The 23,888-nt window shown below is 40.5% G+C and overlaps 1 protein-coding gene across 2 annotated transcripts in view; it reads right to left on the bottom strand.

Moving 5' to 3' along the window:
* Positions 1 to 2,949: 2,949 nt before the first annotated feature.
* CRTAM (cytotoxic and regulatory T cell molecule) overlaps positions 2,950 to 23,888 on the bottom strand; it is a 28,969-nt gene continuing 8,030 nt past the window's right edge. For both annotated transcript variants that reach the window (XM_010830504.1, XM_010830505.1), the window contains exons 3-10: positions 20,824 to 20,976; positions 18,945 to 19,088; positions 17,356 to 17,517; positions 14,283 to 14,363; positions 11,412 to 11,489; positions 8,854 to 9,000; positions 6,692 to 6,778; positions 2,950 to 4,063 (exon numbers count right to left, since the gene is read on the bottom strand). In XM_010830504.1, coding sequence (XP_010828806.1) covers positions 3,933 to 4,063; positions 6,692 to 6,778; positions 8,854 to 9,000; positions 11,412 to 11,489; positions 14,283 to 14,363; positions 17,356 to 17,517; positions 18,945 to 19,088; positions 20,824 to 20,976 — 983 coding nt within the window. In that variant the 3' untranslated portion in view covers positions 2,950 to 3,932. The remainder of the gene's footprint in view (positions 4,064 to 6,691; positions 6,779 to 8,853; positions 9,001 to 11,411; positions 11,490 to 14,282; positions 14,364 to 17,355; positions 17,518 to 18,944; positions 19,089 to 20,823; positions 20,977 to 23,888) is intronic.

Genomic DNA, 23,888 nt, shown 5'->3' with positions numbered 1-23,888 from the left:
CCTGGTGTGCTGCGATTCATGGGGTCACAAAGAGTCGGACACGACTGAGCGACTGATTTGATCTGATCTGATGGCTGTTTTTATTAGTGACCTTCCAAATTATTGCAAATATATTTTACATTTCAGATTAAAGAGTTTTTATCCGAGCAATATCTAAAAGTGATTTGTCTCTGATTACTTTCTTACTTTCCAGTCTAAAATGTTCCAGGCTCTAGTTATGCATTTTTTTGCCCCAACCTGCAATTAACCATTTGAATTTCCTTGTTATGTACTTTTTATTTATTTTATTTATACTTTTTATATATTATACTTGTTATATACTTTTTAATATTAAGAACAATTTGCCTTTTTTCCTTGTTCTTTTTCTGGTGTGGTGTTGGTTGTTTTTCTTATTTTTAGAAGGTCTTTAAGGATTTTACCACTCCTCCCCCCAACCTTTCACTTTCTATTTATTTATTGCCACGAGGCATTTATTTTTATATAGTCAAAGCTGTCACTCTTCTTCCCTCATATTTTTGAATTTTGAGTCATGATAAGAGAAGTTTATCCCACTCCCAGGTTATAGACCTAATTGGTCTATAGGTTAATTATCTAAAGGTTAATTACCTATTTTTTTTCTGATATTTCTATGGTTTCATTTATATTTTTAAATATTCCATCTATTTGGATTTTATTTTTGGTTTATGATATCTTTAACAAGTTTTGCCTTTTTCTATATGGCTGCCCAGTTAGTAAAATGTTGATCTTTTCTTTCGAAAATCATTTGAGATACCACCTTTATCGCATATAAAATTTTTGTTTTACAGCATCAGTATTAATACATGCTCTTCTAGTTGCTGCTTATTTTATTATGAGATGAGGTGACAGAGCTCATTAAAAGCTTTTCTATGTGGTTTTCTTCAATAGCAGTGCCTATTGTGCATGCTTAGCTTTAAAGTTAAAATTCTGTATATCCAGTTATCAGAATATTCTCAGTAAGTAGACCCAGGATTTAGTGGTCTCTGTGCCATTGTCTTAAACTTGTACGGGGAGAAACTAGTACTCTTATCTCATTTAGTCTTCACACTAATCCTGTGTGGTGGGGATTTTTATCCCCATTTTACAGATGAGGAAGCTTAAGATACAGGAAGTTATTCTGTGACCAAAACTAACTTACCACAACCTGGGAATAAAGAATTAGGGAAAAGCGAAAGAAAGAGCACACACCCCCCATTTTAAAGCATAATATTTAGGGAATTCCCTGGCAGTCCAGTCTCAATGTTGAGGGCCTGGATTCAATACTTGGTCAGAACTAAGATTCCACAAGCTGCAGCATGGCCCCAAAAATGATAATAATGAAGTGTAATATTAGTTATTGATTTGATGTTTATCTCTAGTAAAGGGGGTAGCTTCATTTGAAAATTTCATCTGGATCTCGGAGGCTTAGTCTCCTTCAAACCACACTGAAAGTCACAGAGTCTAGTAATTTTCTAATGGGACACAATTTTTATTTCACAAATCAGGGCCTGACTCAAAAGAAGTATCCTATCTTAATTAAAAATTGTGACTCATTCTTTCAGGGGATTGCAAAAGATCTGGCAGAATTATTTTCTGTGTTTAAATGTCAATAAAAGGTGCTTCCACAAAGCTAAGTCTCTCTACAGTTAGGCAAGATATCTTCTTAAAAAGATAAACTGAGGCATTTGGGGAGAATATAAGAAGCTGTTGTTGCCTTAGTTTTGGTTTGCTTCTATATGAAAATGAGATGTAGAGCAGAAAAGGTGGGAAAAAATTATCGTATTTGAACAGGTCTAGAGTAATGGTCCGGAGAAGGCAATGGCACCCCACTCCAGTACTCTTGCCTGGAAAATCCCATGGACAGAGGAGCCTGGTGGGCTGCAGTCCATGGGGGTCGCTAAGAGTCGACACGACTGAGAGACTTCACTTTCACTTTTCACTTTCATGCATTGGAGGAGGAAATGGCAACCCACTCCAGTGTTCTTGCCTGGAGAATCCCAGGGATGGGGGAGCCTGGTGGGCTGCCGTCTATGGGGTCGCACAGAGTTGGACACAACTAAAGCGACTTAGCAGCAGCAGCAGCAGCAGAGTAATGGTCAGTGATGACAAATTTGCTCATGAAGGCATTACAGGAAGGAAAAGGGCTTCTCTCTTAGTAGGTGCAACACTGTAAAAATAGAATTGCATTTCAGCTAGATCAAAACGTTATTATAAATATAGCAAAGTACCATGACTTCACTTGGGGGAGGTAACAGGAAATTATGTTATTGGGTTAAATTAGTGACCTTGTGAATGCCTAGCAGTTGGAGCTGTCCTCTTCCCCTGAGGGGAGCCTTCCCTATTTTATGTGTGCTCAGTCTGTTGGGTAGTAGGATTTTTCTCTCCGTTATTTTTACCTAATGAGAGATGCTTACAGTCAGAGAATTTTGGTTTGGTTTTTCTTGAGTCATTCGAGAAGAAGTAAAATAAGCATCTTTTTGACTTAATTCCCGAAAGGTAAAACTAAGAAGGATAGAGATTTCTTATTTTTTACTTCTATTTTCCAATGAACAGAAACAAGGAAACATGAAACACTACCTTAAGTTATATGTAAGCAATGAGATAGAATCCTACTCCAGCCTAAAGGGTCATCATGTCAACTTACAATGGTTTAGAGCAGCGGTCCCCACTTTTTTTTGGCACCAGGAATTGGATTCATGGAAGACTTTCCACAGACCGGGGAGATGGGGATGGTTTTGAGATGATTCACGCTCATTACATTTATCGGGCACTTTGTTTCTGTTATTATTACATCAGCTCAGATCACCAGGCTTTAGATCCCAGAGGTTGGGCACCCCTGGATTAGAGGGAAAAGCACTTCATTCTGTCCTTATGCCTTTCAGTAATTTTGTGATTGTTTTAAAAAAATTATCACAAGAAAAAAATCACAGCTGGATCTGGCCTCTGTAACAAATACAAACTCATAAATTTTATGTGTGATAGAGCAGTGCAGGGAGAGGTGGGGACAGCAGGTGGTATTATTTTAGAAATAGTTTATTCAGACCCAAAGAATGAGACATGTCATAAATGTTTTCACACATTTTCATATGTAAAAGTGAAGGGGGGAAGTACACCTTGAAACAACCACTAAAAACACAAATACATAGTCAGCTCTTTATTAAATAATTTTTGAAAAGCATCTATTAGATCAGTCATCAGGAAATTCAACTCATTATTTTCTTTTGTACATGTTTTTGGAATGAAGTGTCCTGGTAAAAACATGGTCTTCCAGGCCAACTATTGTGATTTAGCAAGACAATTCTAAGAACACGGAATCTTTGGGTCTGCCTTGAACTACCCTTAGGTCTTAGGGCATGAACTTTGGGACCTTCATGTTCATCTGACTCATTCATGACTTATCCCTGACAGGGCATGGACTGGTTACAGCTGCTTAAAGTCTGTCTTGAAAGTCAGCTCCTAGGACTAGAGACCTTCTTTGGGTCCTTTTCATCCCAAAGATCTTTATTTGGAAACCAGAAAGAAAGATTAAAAACAATTAAAAAAATTTTTTTTAAGTAGTTCCACTAGAGCCCAGCATCTAAAATCTCCTGTTTTCCTTTCCAGTAAGAATGTTAGCTGATCACATTGACCCTGATCCCAAAGCTTCCTCCTGCTTTAGTAGAATCCTCCAGCTTTAGTAGAATCCTCCCGCTCTGAAGTAGTGTCAGGCATAATAAGTTCTGTTCATTTCTTTTAAACTACAAAGCTTTATGTCCATGGGTTGGTCCTCACTTATTGCTCTGAGTCCCGGGGTGGTTTACTATTGGAGGACGCCATCTTGCATTGCACTCAAAGGACGTTTTTTGTGTGACGGTAATTAAGCACCTTCCCACAGGCTGCTCCACCGAGGTGATGATGAGGCTGCCCTGAAATCCTATTTTCTGTTGGAAGGCTCCCTACACGATGCTTTCTGGTATATGAGTCAGCTCTCCTTTCAATTTTGAAGGTTGTGCCTTTTCCTTCGTCTTTGTTTTTGCCTCCGAGTACAACTGTGTGATGTAGTTTATGCAGCCCCTAGAGCGGGAAGCTGAAAGAAAAACATGAAAAACCCAAACGTTTAGTTTGAACAATGTTGCACCCATTTATTTAAAACACGCAGATCGCCTGTGGTATTTGTAGGTACAAATGTTAATGTCTTAAAAAACTCAAATCTGAAATTCACTGCTGTGTACACATGGTCTTCAATGCTCTGTTATAGCCTAATTTTCAAAAAGTCTTCTTATGTAAACATTATGCTCATAAACCTGAAATAAGATATATAGACATCTCTGATATCAAATAACGGATGTGTTGCTGGAAAAAATACATTGCCTTTAACATGATTTCATACTGAAGGTAAAAGGGCTTATGGGAATAAGAGGTTTGGCGCAGCCCACTGAAAGCTCATGTATCTCTGTACACGGAGTCTAGAAGTGTCTCCAGAAGACAATGAGCAGAAATGATAGAGTTGAAATGCTGGATTTGAGGACGCTGAGGGAAGGAGGATGAAAGTGGGGCATCATATCCCAGGAGACAGTGCAACCTCCCATAGCTGTGGCAATCCTCCCACCCTAGGGAGTATGTATTGGGGCAGGGGACAGACCTTTCTGGGTAGGGAGTCCTGAGTGCACAGGTTTATTCTATTTTTTTTAATTAAAAAATTTTTTATTAAAATATATTAATAGTCGATTTATAATGTGTTAATTTCTTCTATGTAGATGCTCATTTTAGACTTTCTTAAAGGTGAATTACAAGGGCTTCTGCTTGCTCTGGAGAAGGCAATGGCACCCCTCTCCAGTACTCTTGCCTGGAAAATCCCATGGACGGAGGAGGTGATAGGCTGCAGTCCATGGGGTCGCTAAGAATCAGGCATGACTGAGCGACTTCACTTTCACTTTTCACTTTCATGCACTGGAGAAGGAAATGGCAACCCATTCCAGTGTTCTTGCCTGGAGAATCCCAGGGACAGGGGAGCCTGGTGGGCTGCCGTCTATGGGGTCACACAGAGTCGGACACGACTGAAGCGACTTAGCAGCAGCAGCTGCTTGCTCAGCAGCTGAACTGAGGGCTTTCCTTTTCCTGCTAAAGGTTACAATTCTACTCCCACTGTTGTTGTTGTTTTAATTTTTATTTTGTATTGGGGTATAGTAGTAAAGAACCCACCAGCCAGTGCAGGAGACATGGGAGACACGGGTTTCATCCCTGGGTGGGAAAGATCCCCTGGAGGAGGAAATGGCAACCCACTCCAGTATTCTTGCCTGGAAAATCCCACGGACAGTGGAGCCTGGTGGGCTGCAGGCCATGGGGTCACAAAGAGTTGACACAGCTGAGCAATTGAACCCATACATTGGGGTATGCCCAATTCTCAGTGTTGTGATAGTTTCAGGTGAACAGCAAAGCTCCAGCCGCTGCTCTGTTCCCCTTGCCTGGGGGAATGGGTGGGTACAGGAAACAACTCCAGTTACACATTATACTGACATCATAGAAATACGTGTTGCAGTGTAACAGCCTGTAGGCAGCTGACCCACATTTCCGTCCCCCACCCCGGGTCTCACACACGCCACTCACTCATGCCCGTCTTCCTAGTACTCCAGCTAGTCTTTCTTTCCATTTCACACCTTGCTAGGTCAAAACCAAAAAAAAGTGAGAGGTGTTGTAAAAGAAATGCTTCTTATAAAGCCTCAAGAAAACCAGTAGCAACTAGTGGCAAAGCTCACTGCATTGTCTTGCAACTTTGGGCAGGTGGAATAAGTTAATTTGCATGGAGGAAACAGTGGTTGGAAGGTATAAGATTCTTGTTGTGCTATATTCCTAGCTTCTGTCTACTTTATCTTTGTCAAGAGTACACACACACACATGCACACACACACTGAATCTCCTTTTGGATTTTTCTTTTCATATTTTGCTTGAAGAACTGCAATAAAGTAATCCAAAAGACGTGAAACATTTCTGCTCAAATTTGTTAAGCCTTATATTTATTTGCATGAGAGCTCAGTCGTGTCTGACTCTTTGCGACCCCCTGGACTGTAGCTTGCCAGGCTCTTCTGTCCATGAGATTTCCCAGGCAAGAATACTGGAGTGGGTTGCCATGCCTTTGTCCAGAGGATCTTCTCCATCCAGAGGTTAAACCTGCATCTGTCCTATATTGGCAGGTGGGTTTTTTTGTTTGTTTGTTTTTACTACTAGCACCACCTCAAAAGCCCTGTATTTATTTATTCAATAGAAATTTACCAGACTCTCCGCTTCTGATGTGACAAGCCCTATGCTAGGATCTGAGGATACACATAGAGTAGACCCAATTGCTCACCACCTGGAGGTGTATTGTGGTAGCTAGATTAACACACCAAAAATGACAGCCTGGTGTGGGAAGTTCTTCATTGGTAAAGCTGTATGTAGGATGCTGTGGTGCACAGGAGGGGCATTCAGTCCAAGATGTACCTGTGCGTGACAGCAAGGACTCAGGGATGGCTTCTCAAAGGGGCTTATGTTCAGCTATGCAAGCTGAACTGCTACTTTTTGGTTTTTTTAGGTGTATTTCCTTAAGTTCTGTGAAATGATTCAGGTGATTTGCTTTTCCTTGTGCTAAAAATCAAACTTTGATTTTTTCCTCTCCTCATGAAAGGCAACAAGTTAATGAACCTCATTTTTCACGTCTCAGGTCCCATAGTTGACTTACTTTGGCCATTTCTCTCTTGGGATGATGTTTCTTCATTATTTGACCTCGATCTGTAACTTTCTAGAGTGTGCTCTGAAATCTCACTTTCTGCAAGAAGAAAAAATTGTTATTGATTTCTGGTGCCACAGGCAACATCTGTATTTAGAAATGTACATTTGAATAAGATCGTACCTGTTTTTATGCAATAGTAGACTTACCACTTCCTCCGCCGTACCTCATGTACTCATTAGTTCAGTAAATTATTTTTTAGTTTTACTGTGATTCCTACAGGCACTGTGCCATGCAGTATAAAAGTTGCGGAAGTCAGATGACAGCATATTAGAGTCAAATACTGTCTATTTGGGAAGAAACAATTCTAGTAGCGCTTAAAGAAGCATGGTGGGGGAGGTGTCAGTGGGAGGTTCTGAAACAATACTGTGGCGATTGCCTGTTGTGTGGGTACAACTGGAAAGCCAGACCCTATATGTAGGTCTGTTTATGGTAAAAATGTTAGTTCATCTGAATATCTCAAATGATAGATATTAAACTAGGAAAAGCAATACTTAAATTTTTTTTAAACTTTTTATTTTGTATTGGGATACAGCTGATTAACAGTATTGTGATAGTTTCAGGTGAGCAGTAAAGGGACTCACTCAGCCATATGTACATGTATCCATTCTCCCCCAAACTCTCCTCCCGTCCAGGCTGCCATATAACATTGAGCAGAGTTCCCTGTGCTAGACAGTGGGTCCTTGCTGGTCATCCATTTTAAACATAGCAGTATGTACATGTCCATCCAAACCCCCTTAACTATCCCTTCCCCACATCCTAACCTCTGGCAACCGTAAGTTCATTCTCTAAGTCTGTGAGTCTCTTGCTGTTTTGTAAGTAAGTTCATTTTGTGATTTCTTTTTAGATTCCACATACAAGGGATGTCATATTAAGTGCTTCACTGTAATGGTGTGCACTTATTCCCTCTTCTTCTCTGTCTGACTTCACTCAGTACCACAATCTCTAGGTCTGTCCGTGTTGCTGCAAATGGCATTATTTCATTGCTTTTAATGGCTGAGTAATAGTCCATCATATAAATGTGCCACATGAGAAGCAACAGTAAAAGGGTCAGAGCCATTCAAAGATGTATTAATAGTATTTTGCCATAGAACGTAATGCGTTCTCTGTCATTGGAGGTGTATGAGACATATATGGCTAAATCAGCAGCGTTCAAGAGCACCCTCATGCAAGTCACGTGTATAATTTACAGTTTTCTAGTTGCCATTTCAAAAAGTAAAAGGAAGCAGGTGAAATTGATATGTTTTTATTTAACTAGTAGATTCAATGTATTGTTATTAGACATATTCTCGTGTATGTGTGTGAACTGAGTCTTCAAAAGTGGATGTGTCCAGCATATTAAAGTCAAATACAAATCCTTACAGCACCTCTCAAGGGTGCCTAGCCACAGTTCGTGTGCTGACTAGCTGTATTATGGCTACTGTATTGAACAGTCCAGGTCTAAATAACCACTCAGAATTAAAGCAGGAATTTAATCTTGGCACGCATTTGTGCAACGAACAGAGCAGATAGTTATTCTGGATAACTTCTACGGTCCCTTCTGTCTCTGATGTTGAGTATACATATTTTAATAGGTATTTTCTATGCTAGCTAAATAATTTTGTTTTTGTTTCCAATGATAACTTTTAAATCAGAATGCTTAGGAAAAATTACAAACATATGGTTGACAGAAGCTGAGTGCATTCTTACAGAGTAAGAATGGGCCCACAAACAGTCTATTATATTCAACCCTTGACTGGTCAACAGTCCTAGAATAGGAACTCCTTGAGGACAGGGATTTGGTCTGCCTTGTTGGCAGATGTGTTCTCAGTGCCTGGAAGAGTGCCTGGCATATGGTGGGTATTCAGTGAATGCTTATTGAATGAATGGATGAATATGCTCTCTATTTGGTACCCTTTTGTGAATAGAAGCCTCCACAATTTAATGCCATTTCCTAGAGCTACTCTAGTTTCTCTTGGTCATGCATTCTTTGACTATAATCCCTGGAAATTCACATCCTGCTCAGACAGATGGTATAGCATTGAATGGAAGAGCTTTAATTGACAGAATTTCCCTTTGGGCTGGCCAGAGGCTTCAGCATCTTGGAGCCTCTGTAAGGCTCTCTGCCCACTCACCTTTCTTCCATATCACATGTGCTTTCCGGAGTTTCATGATGAAGAGCTGGACAATGATGAACAGTATGAAGATGAGGAAGGACACGAGGGTCAGCAGCAGGACACCGCTGTTCTTCTTCGTCAGTCCCCCATACAGCCGATTTGCTTCTGCAGGGAAAATGCAAGGGCTTTAAACAGGCTGAGGGGATTTTTGATCACTGAGGAATATATACGGTATTTGCAAAATATAATGAAGGATAATAGCTAAGAGGAAAAGATGAGGGAGAGCTTTACCCTGAAGGTAAAGAGAGTCACGTTATTTGTTCTCTGAAAATAAGCAAACAGGAATATAAACAAAGCAATTTCATGGGATGATTTGAAAAAGGTTTTTAAGTTACATAGATATTGGGCTAGTTATTTTTCATTTCTAGAGGAAACGTGAGGATATTGAAGTATAGTCAGAGGGTTCAAATTAGCTGTAAGGAATGGAGTTTTTAGCAAAGTGTAGTTAAGTAGCAAGAAAAGTTACTAAGGAGTTTGAAAAAAACTGCAAATAAAATGAGTTTTCATTAATCTTGGCTAGGTTAAATGTGGTCCTCCATGAAGGCATCTGGAGATAAACCAGGTGAGCTCTTAAAGATCTTTCTAGTACTCTTATTTTGGGGGCTCTACATTTGCAGAATGTCATTCACGGTCCCCTTCATCTCAACCAACATGCCATTAAGGAGTGCAACTACTCAGAGAAAATTGTGCTTGGAGCTGCTAAGGCACAATCCTATGATTTAGGGAGTAGTTCTCTCTATATATAAACAAACAAGTTAATAAAAACAAACAGCAGTCCTGAGAAAACCATTATAGAAAAAGACACTGTGTTCACTGCAGCATTATTTACAACAGCTAGGACATGGAAGCAACCTAGATGTCCATCAAGAGATGAATGGATAAAGAAATTGTGACACACACATATATATATATATATAGTGGAATATTACTCAGCCATAAAAAGGAACACATTCGTATCAGTGCTAATGAGGTGGATAAACCTAGAGCCTATTATGCTGAGTGAAGTGAGTCAGAAAGAGAAAAACAAATATCATGTATTCACGCATATATGTGGAATCTAGAAGGATGGTACTGATGATCCTGTTTTCAGAGCAGCAATGGAGATGCAGACATAGAGAAAAGACCTATGGACACGGTGAGGGGGGCGTGGAGAGGGTGGGACGAATGGAGAGAGTAGCGTGGAAACATATACATTCCCATATGTAAAATAGATAGCCAGTGGGAATTTGCTGTATGACTCAGGGCACTCAAACTGAGGCTGTGTGACAACCTAGAGGTATGGGATGTGGTGGGAGGTGGGAGGGAGGTTCAAGGGGGAGGGGACTTTTGTATACCTATGGCTGATTCATGTTGATGTATAGCAGAAACCAACACAATATTGTAAAGCAATTATCCTTCAATTAAAAAAACAAACAAACAGCAGTAAGATAACTGTGCCAGATTCTAGACCCACATATGTTATGTATAATAATGTGTTCAGGGGTTCCGAGGCTGGCGTGGTCCCTGAGCTGGTCAGGAAAGCGTTCGGCAAGGATGCTGGTCTTGAAGGAGGGGTAAGGAGAAGAGTGATGTGGATTTTCTTTCATTGGGGCAGTTAGGGCAGGGCCATCAAAATGAGATGGAAAGTTATCAGAGAAAAACGTGTATTCTGGTCAGGAGTTCATAGAGACAGGGCCACAGAGGGAGGTGGTAGAGACCACCTCTGGAGGCTTGAAGGCTCAGGCTCTGTGCTGTGAATGGTGAGCCATAGCGGTTTTCTGATCACTAGGGTAGAGGGTGCAAAGAGGTGTTTTGATGGTTGGATACTGAAAAATCACAGCAAGAGGAGAAGTTGAAGTTACAATACTTTGTGCAGGACATGATGGGGGCCTGCATCAAGGAGGTGGCGGTGCTTGTGGGCAAAAGAGAAGACTCAAAACTCTTTGGGAACCTACTGATTTTATATGTGTGTCTGTGTGAGTGTATACACACACATATATGTGTGTGTTTTGGGCTGTGTGATGCTTTGGGCAAGTTGATTTTGTGGGGAAAGGCGCTGTTCAGTTTTTACCCATGTTGAGTTTGAGGAACTGGCAAAATATTCAGCCAGAGATATGTGGGAAATGGAATGAAACAGGTGTTCTTGCTCAGGAGAATGTTCTGGAAATGCAGGTATGTAACTCTTCTGTTTGATGGCAACAGAAATACTCTCGGGAAGGGGGAAATTCTTTAAGGATTAAGGCAATAACCAGGGATGGAGAAGTAGAATCAAATCTACATAGAAGAAGTCAGAGGAGGAGGGGACGTGAGCTAATGGACACAGGGAAAAGTGGCGAGCAAAGTAACAAGAGCAGACAGAGTAAGTCAGGGAAGCCAGGGAGATGACTACGTCAAGGAACAGGTCAAGGGGTAAGGGAATGATTAACCAATAAAAAGGTCAAAAATAATGAGGACTGAAAAAGTCTGCTGGATGTATTGATTAAGAGGTTAAAACATCAAGTGTCTGTTCTAAGTAAATAAGTGTTGGGGACACTTACCAGTGGCCAAGTGAGAGACTTGAGTGGTTTGTTCTTCCTCTTCCTTGTCAATCTCTGACGTACTAGAATCTTCCATTACTGCAACCAAGATGAAAGTAAGACATGAGATATTCATATGACAGTGTATGTGCTATGTGGTGTATATGCGCATATTCATCCCGAAGCACCTTTGGAAACCAAATTGAATGATCCTCATTCAAAACAATATCACTTTTGAAATACTGACTTCTTCCAAAAATTGTTGCAAATGGTCAGGTTCACTTTTTTTTTAAAGAGTCACTCAGTTGTGTCCCGTTCTTTTTGACCCCATGGACTGTAGCCTGCCAGGCTCCTCTGTCCATGAGATTTTCCAGGTAAGAATACTGGAATGGATAGCCATTTCCTTCTCCGGGGGATCTTCCCAACCCAGGGATGGAACCCAGGTCTCCTGCATTGCAGGCAGATTCTTTACCATCTAAGCCATGAGGGAAGCCCTTTTTTTGCAAGGTGAATGTTTAATGAACACTTTCTCTGTGCCAGACCTTAAACTGACCATTTGGTATATATTACTTCTCACTATAGCTCCGAGCAAACAGGTTTCAAGAAGTTAATTGTCTCAGTTCTATAGCAGATAAGTGGCAGAGCCAATATCAAAACTCAGAATCCCAAATTTAAAACATTATATTTCCTCTGTGAACCAGGTCTATTAGTTGAAACCGTTTTAGGATGCTTCAGGACTGAATATTGAAGAATGGTACCTTAAGCCTGATGAATAGAAATCCTACAACCTGAAATGCACAAAGCAGTGATTTTTATGTTGAAAACTGGCTCAGTTGCCATTCAGCCAAATGCCTGCTTCCTCCTTAGAAATAGGGTGTACTATGATGATTTTGCGAGGTAAGAGAAATTATAAAAATAAGAGATCCTTTTTCCCGATTTTGTTGTTTCTTTTCCCTGTTTTTTTCCCTCCTCTGCATTCTTGGTTTGTAGCCCATTGCTCAGCGCCACCATGTGGGCCCTGAGGGGAATGAAACCACCTCTTCTATTGAAAATGGGTATTATTAACAGTAATAAAATCGTAGAAATTGAAGGCTGAAAGGAATTTTAGAAACCATATTCTTTAAATCTTATATATGAAAAAGCAGAGGAGAAAATTGAGTTATTCAGTAGTGGTGTAAGCCGATTTAAAGACAAATAGATTCTAAACACGTTTAAAAATATTGGATTATTTAACCAAGGGATGTGGCTGTTCCACTTGATAATATTTTCAATTTCCATCGCCCTGCAGAAAAAGTATATATGTATGTACGGTACATATATATTTATCAGTGCTTAAAGAACCTAAACATTTACTTTTAAGTATTGGGGAGGAAGGAGGGTTCAGGATGGGGAACACATGTATACCTGTGGCAGATTCATTTTGATATATGGCAAAACCAATACAATATTGCAAAGTTAAATAAAATAAAATAAAAACATTTTAAAAATTTGATCTGATACTCAGAACTATGGACATGATAGTGATATGAAAGCACTTCTCCCACCACACAATTTTAGAGAGACTCTATTTGAAACAGAAAGAGTATATGTGGGGATTTATGCCTTTCTGAATGAAGCTTACTGTCTTGTTCAAAGCACCATGACAACTGCCTGCACACATTCATTCATCCATTCATTCATACTGCATTTTGTGAGTACCTCCTATTGGCAGGTATCAAGCTAGGTAAAATACAAAGATAAGTTAAATATGTGATCATTGCCCAGAGTTAATCATCTAGTGATTCACTGTCTAACCAAGCTGGGATTATAATCCAGGTTTTCTAAATTCTCCTTCATTTATAGTTTAATCCTGTCATCAAAAACTGAGTTCTTAAATATATTTTAGCACTCAGAATGTTACATTTCTATACTTTGGAGGTGTGTACAGTAAGGTTGAAAAATACACATTTTTGCTTCTGTGTGTGTGGTTTTTTTTTTTATAAACCTCACTAATGAAAGAAAAGGAAATTAAAAAAATAAAATGCATATGGTAAGTTGAAGAAACAAAACAGGAGTTTCCCTGGTGGCTCAGTGGTTAAGAATCCACTTGCCAGTGCAGGGGACACGGGTTCGATCCCTGATCCAGGAAGATCCCACATGCCATGGAGCAACTAAGTCTGTGCACCACAGCTACTGAGCCCCGGCTCTAGAGCCCGGGAACTGCATCTGCAGAGCCCACATGCCCCAACTACTGAAGCCCCAAGTGCCCTAGAGCCTGTGCTCTGCAGCAAGAGAAGCCACCGCAGTGAGAAGCCCGTGCACAGCTACGGGAGAGTAGCCCCCACTAACTGCAACTAGAGGAAGCCTGTGTGCAGCAACTAAGACCCAGCACAACCAAAATAAATACGTAAAATTATAAAAACAAAACTATCTGAGTTCTTGACAACCAAGTAACTCATGAGCCTTCAAAGGTGATTTTGTTATTCAATGACAACAGCAAAACTGCAGATCCTGCATTTTGCACTTTGCTGTTACCAAGTCTTTATTTTGTGTTTGGTCTGTTCTAGATGGAAGAACAAAGAAATGAGTCTCCTATAAATGAATTCAACCCTGCCTTTTACCACAGAGGAATTCAGGTGTCACAGTTGTATGTGCATGCATGCATGTGTGTGTGAGAGAGAGAGAAAGAGAACTTACAAGGTGTTAGTTACTCTGAAGCCCCTCCCACTAACTGAACTCTCTGAATATGGTGCTTCTCCTGGTCACCATAAAGCTGGAGCCAGTTGGAAGGAGCCTTCTATGGTCTTATTACAAAATAAAAGAAAAAAACGTTCTTGAAACTTAGAATGGGAAAAGTGACCTTCCCAGAGAATCATGATTTTTTTTTTAAGTTTTAATGTTTTTGATACTTACCAGTGCTATTGGGCTGCTGAGGGTCTTGAGAGGATAGAGAGCTTGTCTCCAGGGCAGCTGACGTTGTCTCTTGATCAGTAACTAGGAAAGGGGAAAAACAGAATTCCGCAACTACAGAGAGCAATTTTACCCACATTGTGCTCAGTACAGCAGATTGGAGAATATGCTTGGCTGCTACCTGCTCGTTGGGGTTCTGCGGAAACCTCAGAATTAGGTGTTCTGCAGCCCTTGTGCTGGTGTTGGAATCTACATCCTGCTGATTGTCCATCTGCTAAACTGCCTGGCTTAGAAGCATAGCAGGCTGGACCTCCATGGAGCGGTGCACTGGGCAGTGGTGGGCAGACTGTTCACCTCTATCTGTATCTCCCTATTAATACTTATCAATCTGTCTATCCACTTAATCGCATATCTACCTGCCTATTTATTAGGTGGCTTTGGAGTCAGTGTCAGAATGGGCTGAATTCCAATGCTGATCCAATTCCTGCCGCTGATTAAGTTTGGACCAGATCCCCAATCTCTCATATGCAAGGCTTTCCCTTACCTGTAAAATGGAGATACTAATACATTCACCTTTTGGAGTTTTTTGGTGAGAATAAATGATTTCATTTGTATGACATGTGTAGCCCAAAACCTGACTATTCATTAAGAGGCTTACTAAATGCTATTGTAGACTATAAAATCAATGCTTAGGAATGGATCTAGAAGTTCAATTTAGCATAGGTTTGATCAGTCAACGAACAGGCCTGCAACCAGGGAGCTTATAAAAACAATGCCTGTTAATTTACCAATATTGATACTGATCTGTAATATCTTTATGGAATCTGTGAGTGTTTTTCAGTCTTTCATTTAATCAAAGGATTTTTCTGTGGCTTTGTAAATCATTTTCTTAGTCAAACACTAAAAATTTAAAACTATAAAAATGCTTGAATCACATGCCAAAGGCTCTGAGAAAAGAACCACTAAGGAGACACTGGAGAAATAGTAAAACAGATCATAAGGCTAAAATGAGCTCTGTGGCCACAAAGAGACCAGAGAAAATTGAAGAGAGGAGAAGTTGCCTGGAGTGAAAAGCTCGAAGCCAAGTCAAATAGAAGAGCTGGAAGCAGATTACAAGATAAGGATGATGTGCAACTGCTGGGGACACAGGATAAAATTTATCAAAAATGATTAAGATCTAGAATAATGTATACTATATGAGTTCATATAATTACATAATTATGTACAAAACAGGTTATATATATATTACATATACTATATTCTATACACATTGTATATATTGTGTGTATATGCCATAGTGTATATATACAATTGTGCACTATATATTCATTAGTCTGTGTATGTGTGTGTATACATACATATATATATATATACACACACACACACTGTGTATGTATAGAACTATGGCCATCCAGGAGGAGAAACTGTGATCTCTCCTTCAGCAGTAATTTTGGTAGATGGTTTGAACAATTGCTGAAAACTAAAATATATATTTATTGATATTGTTGGTTCTTTTATTTAAAATCTGAACATCTTTCAGAGCCATTTAGGTAAAAAAAAAAAGCCTCATTTACTCTTTGGTGACCTTCCTGCCTCCCCATGTGCCCTAGGCTCCCTTCCATGGCTGGGGGTGGCTGGGGGTGGAGGGTGAGGAAGGGGATGAATGACAGAGAGGAAAGAATATTTACGTCAGATTACAAGTCCGCCCAATCTGGGGGCCCGTGATTCTTCTAAACCCAGCTTCCTCAAGACCTACTTTTGGTTTGATGAGAAAGTGACCGGCGGAGAACACAGGGTAGTGAGTGGGGAGTTTTTAACCACAGTGTCAGCCCCCACAGAGCAGCAGGATAGTTTTCTCACAGTGAGGTTCCTGTTCACAAGTACCTTTCCTCATCAGTTATTTCATTCGATACAGAGCTTTTTCAACAAACTCATGGTCATCCAGCAGCTTCCTCTTTCACTAGGGTGAGGGAATGCTTATCCTTCAGGAACATCTTTCACACCGAGAGTGCTCACTCGGTCCTACTCTTTGCGACCCCGTGGACCAGCCTGCCAGGCTCCTCTGTCCACAGGATTCTTCAGACAAGAGCACTGGAGTGGGTTGCCATGCCCTTTTCCAGAGTCACACTGAGAAGTACCTTATAAAGTAATGAAGGTTGGAGTCCTGTGAATGATAGATGTGTGATGCCTACTACTTCTCAGAGGCTACTTCTTGGCTCGAAATGTTTTATATACTTTTTAAATTAATTCTTAAACCTTTGGTGATGGGATCAGGAAACAGAGATTCTGGAAATGGAGGCAACTCCTCTTCACATTTAATGTTTGATTTCTTTTCATTTTTATTATTCTTAATTTTTGGTGTTCTGCTCAAAATATTTTTTAAAGGTTTTTTTTGATGTGGATCATTTTTTAAAGTCTTTATTTAATTTGTTACAATACTGCTTGTTTTATGTTTGGATTTTCTGACTGTGAGGCGTGTGGGATCTTATCTCCCCGACCAGGGATTGAACCTGCATACCCTGTGTCGGAAGCCGAACTCTTAACCAATGGGCCACCAGGGAAGCCCCTGCTCAGAATATTAACATGGGTAGACTATGCTCTCTAAAACAGTTACAATAAAACAAATCTAAAGCATAGTCATGACTTAATGTGGGTACATGATTGTTAACATACAATGATATTGACAAGTTTAGATTTATTTCAGTTAGTTTTATCCCCTTAGGGGTTAAGTACAGGGGTGTAGTAAGCTTCACCTGGTCTCTCCAAAAACATGACTGCAATAAAACTATTTTAGGTCAAGTTATGCCAGCTGTCATGATCAAAAAACAAGCATGACTCTGCTTGCATACGGCACTCTGTTAGGCTCTCTACACAACTGGGATTCTTCTCAGTGTTGGAACAGTAACTCTGTCGCCCAGCTGGAGAACTTTCAATCATGAAAGAAAGTTGTTATTTAAAAAAGCTTTGTTGACAGTGAGCTTGCTCTGAAGGACTTTTCCTACTCCATTTCATCTTGTTTTTAGTGTGATATAAGGTAAATTTAAGATAATCAAAGACAGCCGTTGGTGGTTCTTACCCAAATCTTCAAACCGAAAAGGTGCTACCAGTTTTCTTCCTTGCAGGCCTCTGTGTCGGATAATGCAACTTGCTGTTGAGTTTTTGCCATATGCGTGGACTGTCAGTGTGCTGGTGCTATTACACTTCTTCCCATCAGTTTCATATTCATGGTGGGTTTCACCTGTGAAGCAATTTAAAGTGGTGTGTGAGGTCGTGACGGTTGGGTGGCATGGTTCTCTGAGAAACCAACGGCCTTGACATCTTGGCAAACATTAGACTTCTAACCTCACTCTAATTTCCCTCAGCCACCTGGGATGTGCTTGGCCCCATTCCCAAAGAGAAGCAGATGAACAAGAGTGGATAATTTCCTATAAACCCTGCACTACTGGGAAAAAAAAAATCCAAAGTTTATCATGGTTACACAAGACAGCCTAATGTTGTGGAACACAAAGAGCCAAGCCCTTACTCAGGTTGAATGAATAAGGCAGATTAAAGAAAGGTCTAGAATTGGCAGTGGACTGAACCTATATTTACATCAATTGAATGAAATATATGTTGAAATGTAAACAAACTGGAATCAGTTTCCAAGCATGACAGTTGGTTTTCCTGCTTCAGTTAAAAGGCTCAAAGCTTAGGTTCTTGTTGTTGCTGTTATCAAAATAGTTTTATCTGCCATAGGGAGTATGACATGATACTCCATTGTTCAAGCAAGATCTTATCTGTTCCAATTGCATGTATTATGTTAAATATGTATTTTTGGAAATGCATTTATTTATTTGGCTGCGCCAGGTCTTGGTTCTGGCATGTGGGGTCTTTAGTTGAGTCATGCAGGGTGTTTAGTTGCAGCGTGTAGGATCTAGTTCTCTGATTAGGGATTGAACCCTGACCCCCTGCATTAGGAGCATGGAGTCTTAGCCACTGAACCACCAGGGAAGTCCTAAACATATTTTCAATTCTGTGTCTGATACAAAGTTTATGCTCAGAGGTACAGGTAATAGCTATATTATGTCTTTTATGAAATTTTTTTGTTGTTGTTGAGTCACTGAGTTGTATCTGACTCTTTGCAACCCTGTGGACTGCAGCATGCCAGTCCTCCCTGTCTCTCACTATCTTCCAGAGTTTGCCCACATTCATGTCCATTGAATCAGTGATGCTATCCAGCCATCTTATCCTCTCCCACCATTCATAAAATGAAATTTTACAAAGCCTTTGTTGTTGTTGTTCAGTCACTCAGTCGTGTCTGACTCTGTGACCCCATGGACTGCAGCACGCCAGGCTTCCCTGTCCTTCACTATCTCCCAGAGTTTGCTCAAACTCATGTCCATTGAGTCTATGAAACCATAATATTTAATACATGTACCATTTTCGGTTTCTACCTTGTTTTAAACAAAAGCATGTAACCATGTTATTTGTGTTGAGGCTTTCAAGCATAAGGCATAGTATCGATTGGTTAATAAGGAAAATTTGTCTGGAAAAGGATGAATGAGATATTGAGTGGGGTTTTCTGGCACTTTCTGCCACCAGAGGGTGCCAGAACATTTAAAAATTCCTTAAAAATATAAATAGGAAGGAAAACAAAGGAGAAAAGAGAATGGTTTCTTCACTTACCATAGAGCTCCATGCCATTCCCTAAGAGCCAGGTTATCCGTGGAGGGGGCTTGCTTCTCACGGTGGAGCATTTCAGTATGACGTGTTCTTCTCCATTGTGCGTCTTGATAACTGAAACTTGCAGGGTTGGCGTGACAGGAGTTGCTAGAAGAAAATTGATTTTTCTCTGCTTAATTAGCTGGTCTACATATCTCAGCAAAGCACAGAGCCTGATAATCTGTAGGGATCGTTGTAGGGGGTGGTCTAAATAATGGCATATTTTTTCACTTGACCTTTCTCAGAATGTAAAGGGGCCTTTATGTACTTGTGAAGCTACTCTGGCTGTCATCAGAATATTTGTCACCCGGTGTGTGATTAGTCTCTGGAAATTCCCAAGTAGACTATGTTACAACAGTAATTCTTAAATTTTATAGATGAGTGTATTTGAGTGGTAGAACACGAGGTGAGGATAGAAGCTGGAATTCTGGCCCCATCTCTGTCACCAACTATTTGTAAGAACTTGGGTAAGTCCCACAAACTCTTGGTGTATCAGTTTCCTTGCCTGAGACGTGAAGGAGTTGGTTTATGGGTTGGCTGTTTGAGCTCTAAACTTTCATGAGTCTAGGATTCACCTCAGTATAAGTTACTTCTGTCCTCTCCTCCCATCAAAGAGGCATTTCTCTAAAGGGCCCATCAGCCCGATTTCTTTTTACTTCTGTCTAGGAAAGTTTTTTCAGATAGGCTTATATCTTCTTCTCTGTTCCACCTCACACTGTGGGGTACAGAATGGGACCCTTTAGCATCTATTTACTCATCCGTCTGCCATTAAGACATTATGAAGTCAGTTCCAAGTATGTACCAGATGCTGGCAATACAAATGTGGGAAAGATGAGGCCCCTCAAAGAGGAGCATGGTGATAGAAGCAGCCCCCTAAACTGCTCACTGAAAGATCACGTGTCAGATGCAATGACAGAGGTAGGCAAGGGGTGTTGTGAGAGGTGTTATGAGAGCCCCAGTAGAGCACAGACTTGGCCTGACCCAGAGTGATGTTGAGGATGACCAGCAACATGAGGGAAAGCTGACCCCAAAGTTGAGTCTCACTGCTTCTCAGAACCCCTAGGGAGCCACTCCTTCCCAGAGACTTTGTCACTGTGCCTTTGCTTTATGGCAGGTACCACACTCAACTAACGCAAGAAGAGGAGTCTTAGGAATTCCTTGTGTGATATGTAGAATTATGGTATTTAGAGATCAATAAAAGGCAGTGTTTTAAATTGATCTGTTCTGCTACAAAAAAGCAAAAAGTCAAGATAGTGAGACTTAACACTGAACACAAAGGACCCTCTGCAGAACTGAGCAAGTTCCCGCTGTCACTTCCTAGCCAAGCCTCCCAACCCCATCCCCCACCAGAAGAGAAGAACTTGTTTTGCAGAGGGTGTGAGCCGATTGTCCAGCAGAGTTACATCTGAATATATTCTATCCTAGGATATGCTGTCAGAAGTTTCCGCTAGATGTATGTGTGTGTGTTTTGCCTTCCTGAACAACTGTGCAAACTCCTTGTGGGCAGAGGTTGTGCCTATTTCATCTTTAATTCCTTGTAGCCCGGTACAGTGCCTGGCACAGAGTCACAGTTCAGCCAGTACGAATTCTCTTTCCTTTTAGTTCCCTGCAGAGAAAATTTAGTTGATGCCAAGACGATTTTCACAAACTCACATTTAGTCTGGGACTTGCCACTCAAATTGCTCCTTTCTGTTTTCTCTCAGTGAAGATGGCAGAGGTGCCAGGAAATAAATGCCTTGCTGCAGGCAACATATTTTAATTATAATATTGAGTTTAAAAATGATATATCCCGTTCCTAAGTGTATCGCTCCCGGGCCGGGTTTACTGGCTTTCAGGCACCTACCTAACACGATCACTTTCACTTCCTTTGTTCTCACGGACTTGCCATAGTGCAGACACTTGTACACGCCTTCATCATGCTGTGTTACATTCAGCACGCTGATGGAGAGCTGATCGGAGGAGTGATGAAGAAGCTGGTATTTGGAACTTTTTAAAGCTGCACAAGAGGGAACAAGAGCTGTTATAAGGAGAGGTATCAGATGAATGCAGACTCTCAGTGGATGGATTTTTCACTGGAATGGCTTTTGATTATCACACTTTAAGGGGATGGATATCGCATCTTTAACTGAGCTGCCTTCCAAATTCTAGTGTTACCAGCTGGAGACCTCTCAATAGTTCGAAGCTGGTTTAGGAAATAAAGTATTTTAATACTAGGATCTGTGAAATAAGCAGTTTGTTTTATTTATGCTGGTAGGAAGTTATGAACTCTGGGCTGGCAAAGGGTTCAGGTGATAGGAGGATCTTAAATAATTTTTTTTTACATTATGTAAATGCCCCAGTGTAATTTGTCTTAGAAATCTAATTCTCTGTCTTGTCATACACAGCATTGTGATGTAATTATACTCCAATTAAATTTTAAAACACTATTGGAAAGCTATCCATAATTATCACTATTTAAATTTTATAGTCACATGAATAAGATCGGAACAAAAATAGTTGTCAAACTGATTTGATGACAAAGCTGTAAAATCTACTGTTCTTACAATTTCATATGACAATGAATAACCAAGATATGTTTAGAAGAAAAGTTCATTATTATTTGAAGTTTCCCAAAGAGTATGTAGTACTTTCTAATGTTTAGGGAATGGTAAAAATAAACAAAAGCAACAATAAAACAAAACAAAAAAAACCCCCACAAGAACATAAAATCTCCCACAGTTCCAGAAACTTCTAGCCAACAGCAAGTATTCTTTTTGATTCTGTCTTGATCTGGGATTTCCATCTCAAGTCAAAGGTCCGTTAGCGAATCAGAGGCTCCTGAAATGAGTGGTTTTCTTTGTTTCTTTTTTTCTAATGTTAAGATTTATAATGTGAACAAGCCTAAAATAGTTAAACCTCAATTGGCTGACCAAGGAAGGTTGTTTCTCATCTGAAATAATGGTTATGGTGTCCTGGGACACTGATGTTACCTGAGCTGGAATCCAGGTGTTCTCAGCCTCAGCACTACTGACATTTGAGTCCATAATTCTCTATTGGGTGAGAGTACGGGGGGCTACACTCCGCATTATGCATGTTTAGCAGCATCTCTGGCCTCTCTCACTAGAGTCCAGATCCCCATGCCTTTCCTCAGTTATAACAACCAAAACTATCACATTGCCAAATATCCCATGGAGGGCAAAAAAATACCCTTGAGGGAGAACCATCACACTAGATCAGACATTTGAGAATGTCCATCTCCCAGTATTATTGTTGTTGTTTGGTTGCTCGGTCGTGTCTGACTCTTTGTGACTGCCAGGCTCTTCTGTCTGTAGAATTTCCCAGGCGAGAATACTGGAGTGGGTTGCTATAGCTTTCTCCAGGGGATCTTCCTAACCCAGGGATTGAACCTGCATCTCCTGCATTGGCAGATGGATCCTTTACCACTGGGAAGGAAGCCACCAGGGAAGCCCAGTTTAACCAAAACAAAGCAACAGAAAGCATTATTTAACAGAATTCTCTCTCCTTAAAGGTTTCTTCTCAGAACTTTTAGCGATTAATATGTACTTATTCTATTGGAATCTAGTTGGTTTAGCTTAAAATAATATATTTAGTTATTTTACAGTGAACCTATCAATATTTAATCATATTTTCTAAAGCACATCAAGTTTTTCTAGAGGGTCTGCTTTTACAAAGCAGAATGAAATTTGCTGTGTTGGATACTTTTCCAAGAATTTGGTAATTAGAAGTATTAAATGGAGATATAAAATGGTCTCATTATCAGGACATCCCTGGTGGTCCAGTGATTAAGATTTTGCCCTCCAATGCAGTGGATATGATATTCGATCCCTGGTCAGGGAGCTAAAATCCCATATGCCTTGGTGTCAAAAATCCAAATCATAAAAATGGAAGCAATATTGTAACAAATTCAATAAAGACTTTAAAAAGGGCCCACATTAAAAAAAAAAAAAAAACTTAAAAAAAATCCAGAGTTTAAAAAAAATAGTCTCTTTATAAAGGAAGGGTTTCATAAAATACTTCCCAAAGAGATGAACTAAATAGATTTTTAAAAATCCCTTCCCACAAGGGAAAAAAAAAACCTGTGACCATGTGAGGTGACAGATATTAACTAAACTTATTGTGGTATTATTTTCCAATATATGAAAGTAAGTGAAATCGCTCAGTCGTGTCCGACTCTTTGAGGCCCCATGGACTGTAGCCTACCAGGCTCCTCCCTCCATGGGATTTTCTAGGCAAGAGTACTGGAGTGGGGTGCCATTTCCTTCTCCAGGGGATCTTCCCAACTCAGGAATCGAACCCTGGTCTCCCGCATTGCAGGCAGACGCTTTAACCTCTGAGCTACCAGGGAAGCTGGTAGCTTTCCAATATATACATATATCAAAAGATTATATGGTACACATTAAACCAATACAATGTTATATGTCAATTATATCATAATAAAATTGGAGGAAAAAAGAGTTCCCTCCCATCTTAGGCATCTAGGACTCAGTGTGTGTTTGTGAGAGAGGAAGGCTACTGTCCTTTTCAGAGAAAAATGTGCCACCAATTCCTCTTGCTCAGTGATCCTGAGTTTTTGTTAAGACCGTTGGGAGAAGGGGAGCCGTTTTGGGATGGGCTTTGATGTGCGACTCTGGGTTGCTCAGGTGGAAAGCAGAGCCCCTGGCTGGAGAAGCAGGGTGACGTGTTGGCTGACGAGGACCACGCGCCCCCCACCTGTCTGTCTGCTGCCGTCTGTCCTTGTGCTGTTGGTGGTTTCATGGTCGCTGAGAGTCAAAAAGTGACCTGGGGGTGAGGTGGGATGGCGGAAACGGGCTTTGTCATTTGAGCCCCCTTTACCAACCATGCTGGTGGGGTTTCCATTTCAGACTTCCTGCCAGAAAAAAAGCAGCCGTGTGTAAAACACAGGCTTCT

The sequence above is a fragment of the Bison bison genome, unplaced genomic scaffold, assembly GCF_000754665.1.
Source record: "Bison bison bison isolate TAMUID 2011002044 unplaced genomic scaffold, Bison_UMD1.0 scf7180017864518, whole genome shotgun sequence".
Classification (NCBI taxonomy): Eukaryota; Metazoa; Chordata; class Mammalia; order Artiodactyla; family Bovidae; genus Bison; species Bison bison.
The sequence above is the reverse complement of the archived record's forward strand: the minus strand, read 5'-3'. Positions and strand labels throughout refer to the sequence as shown.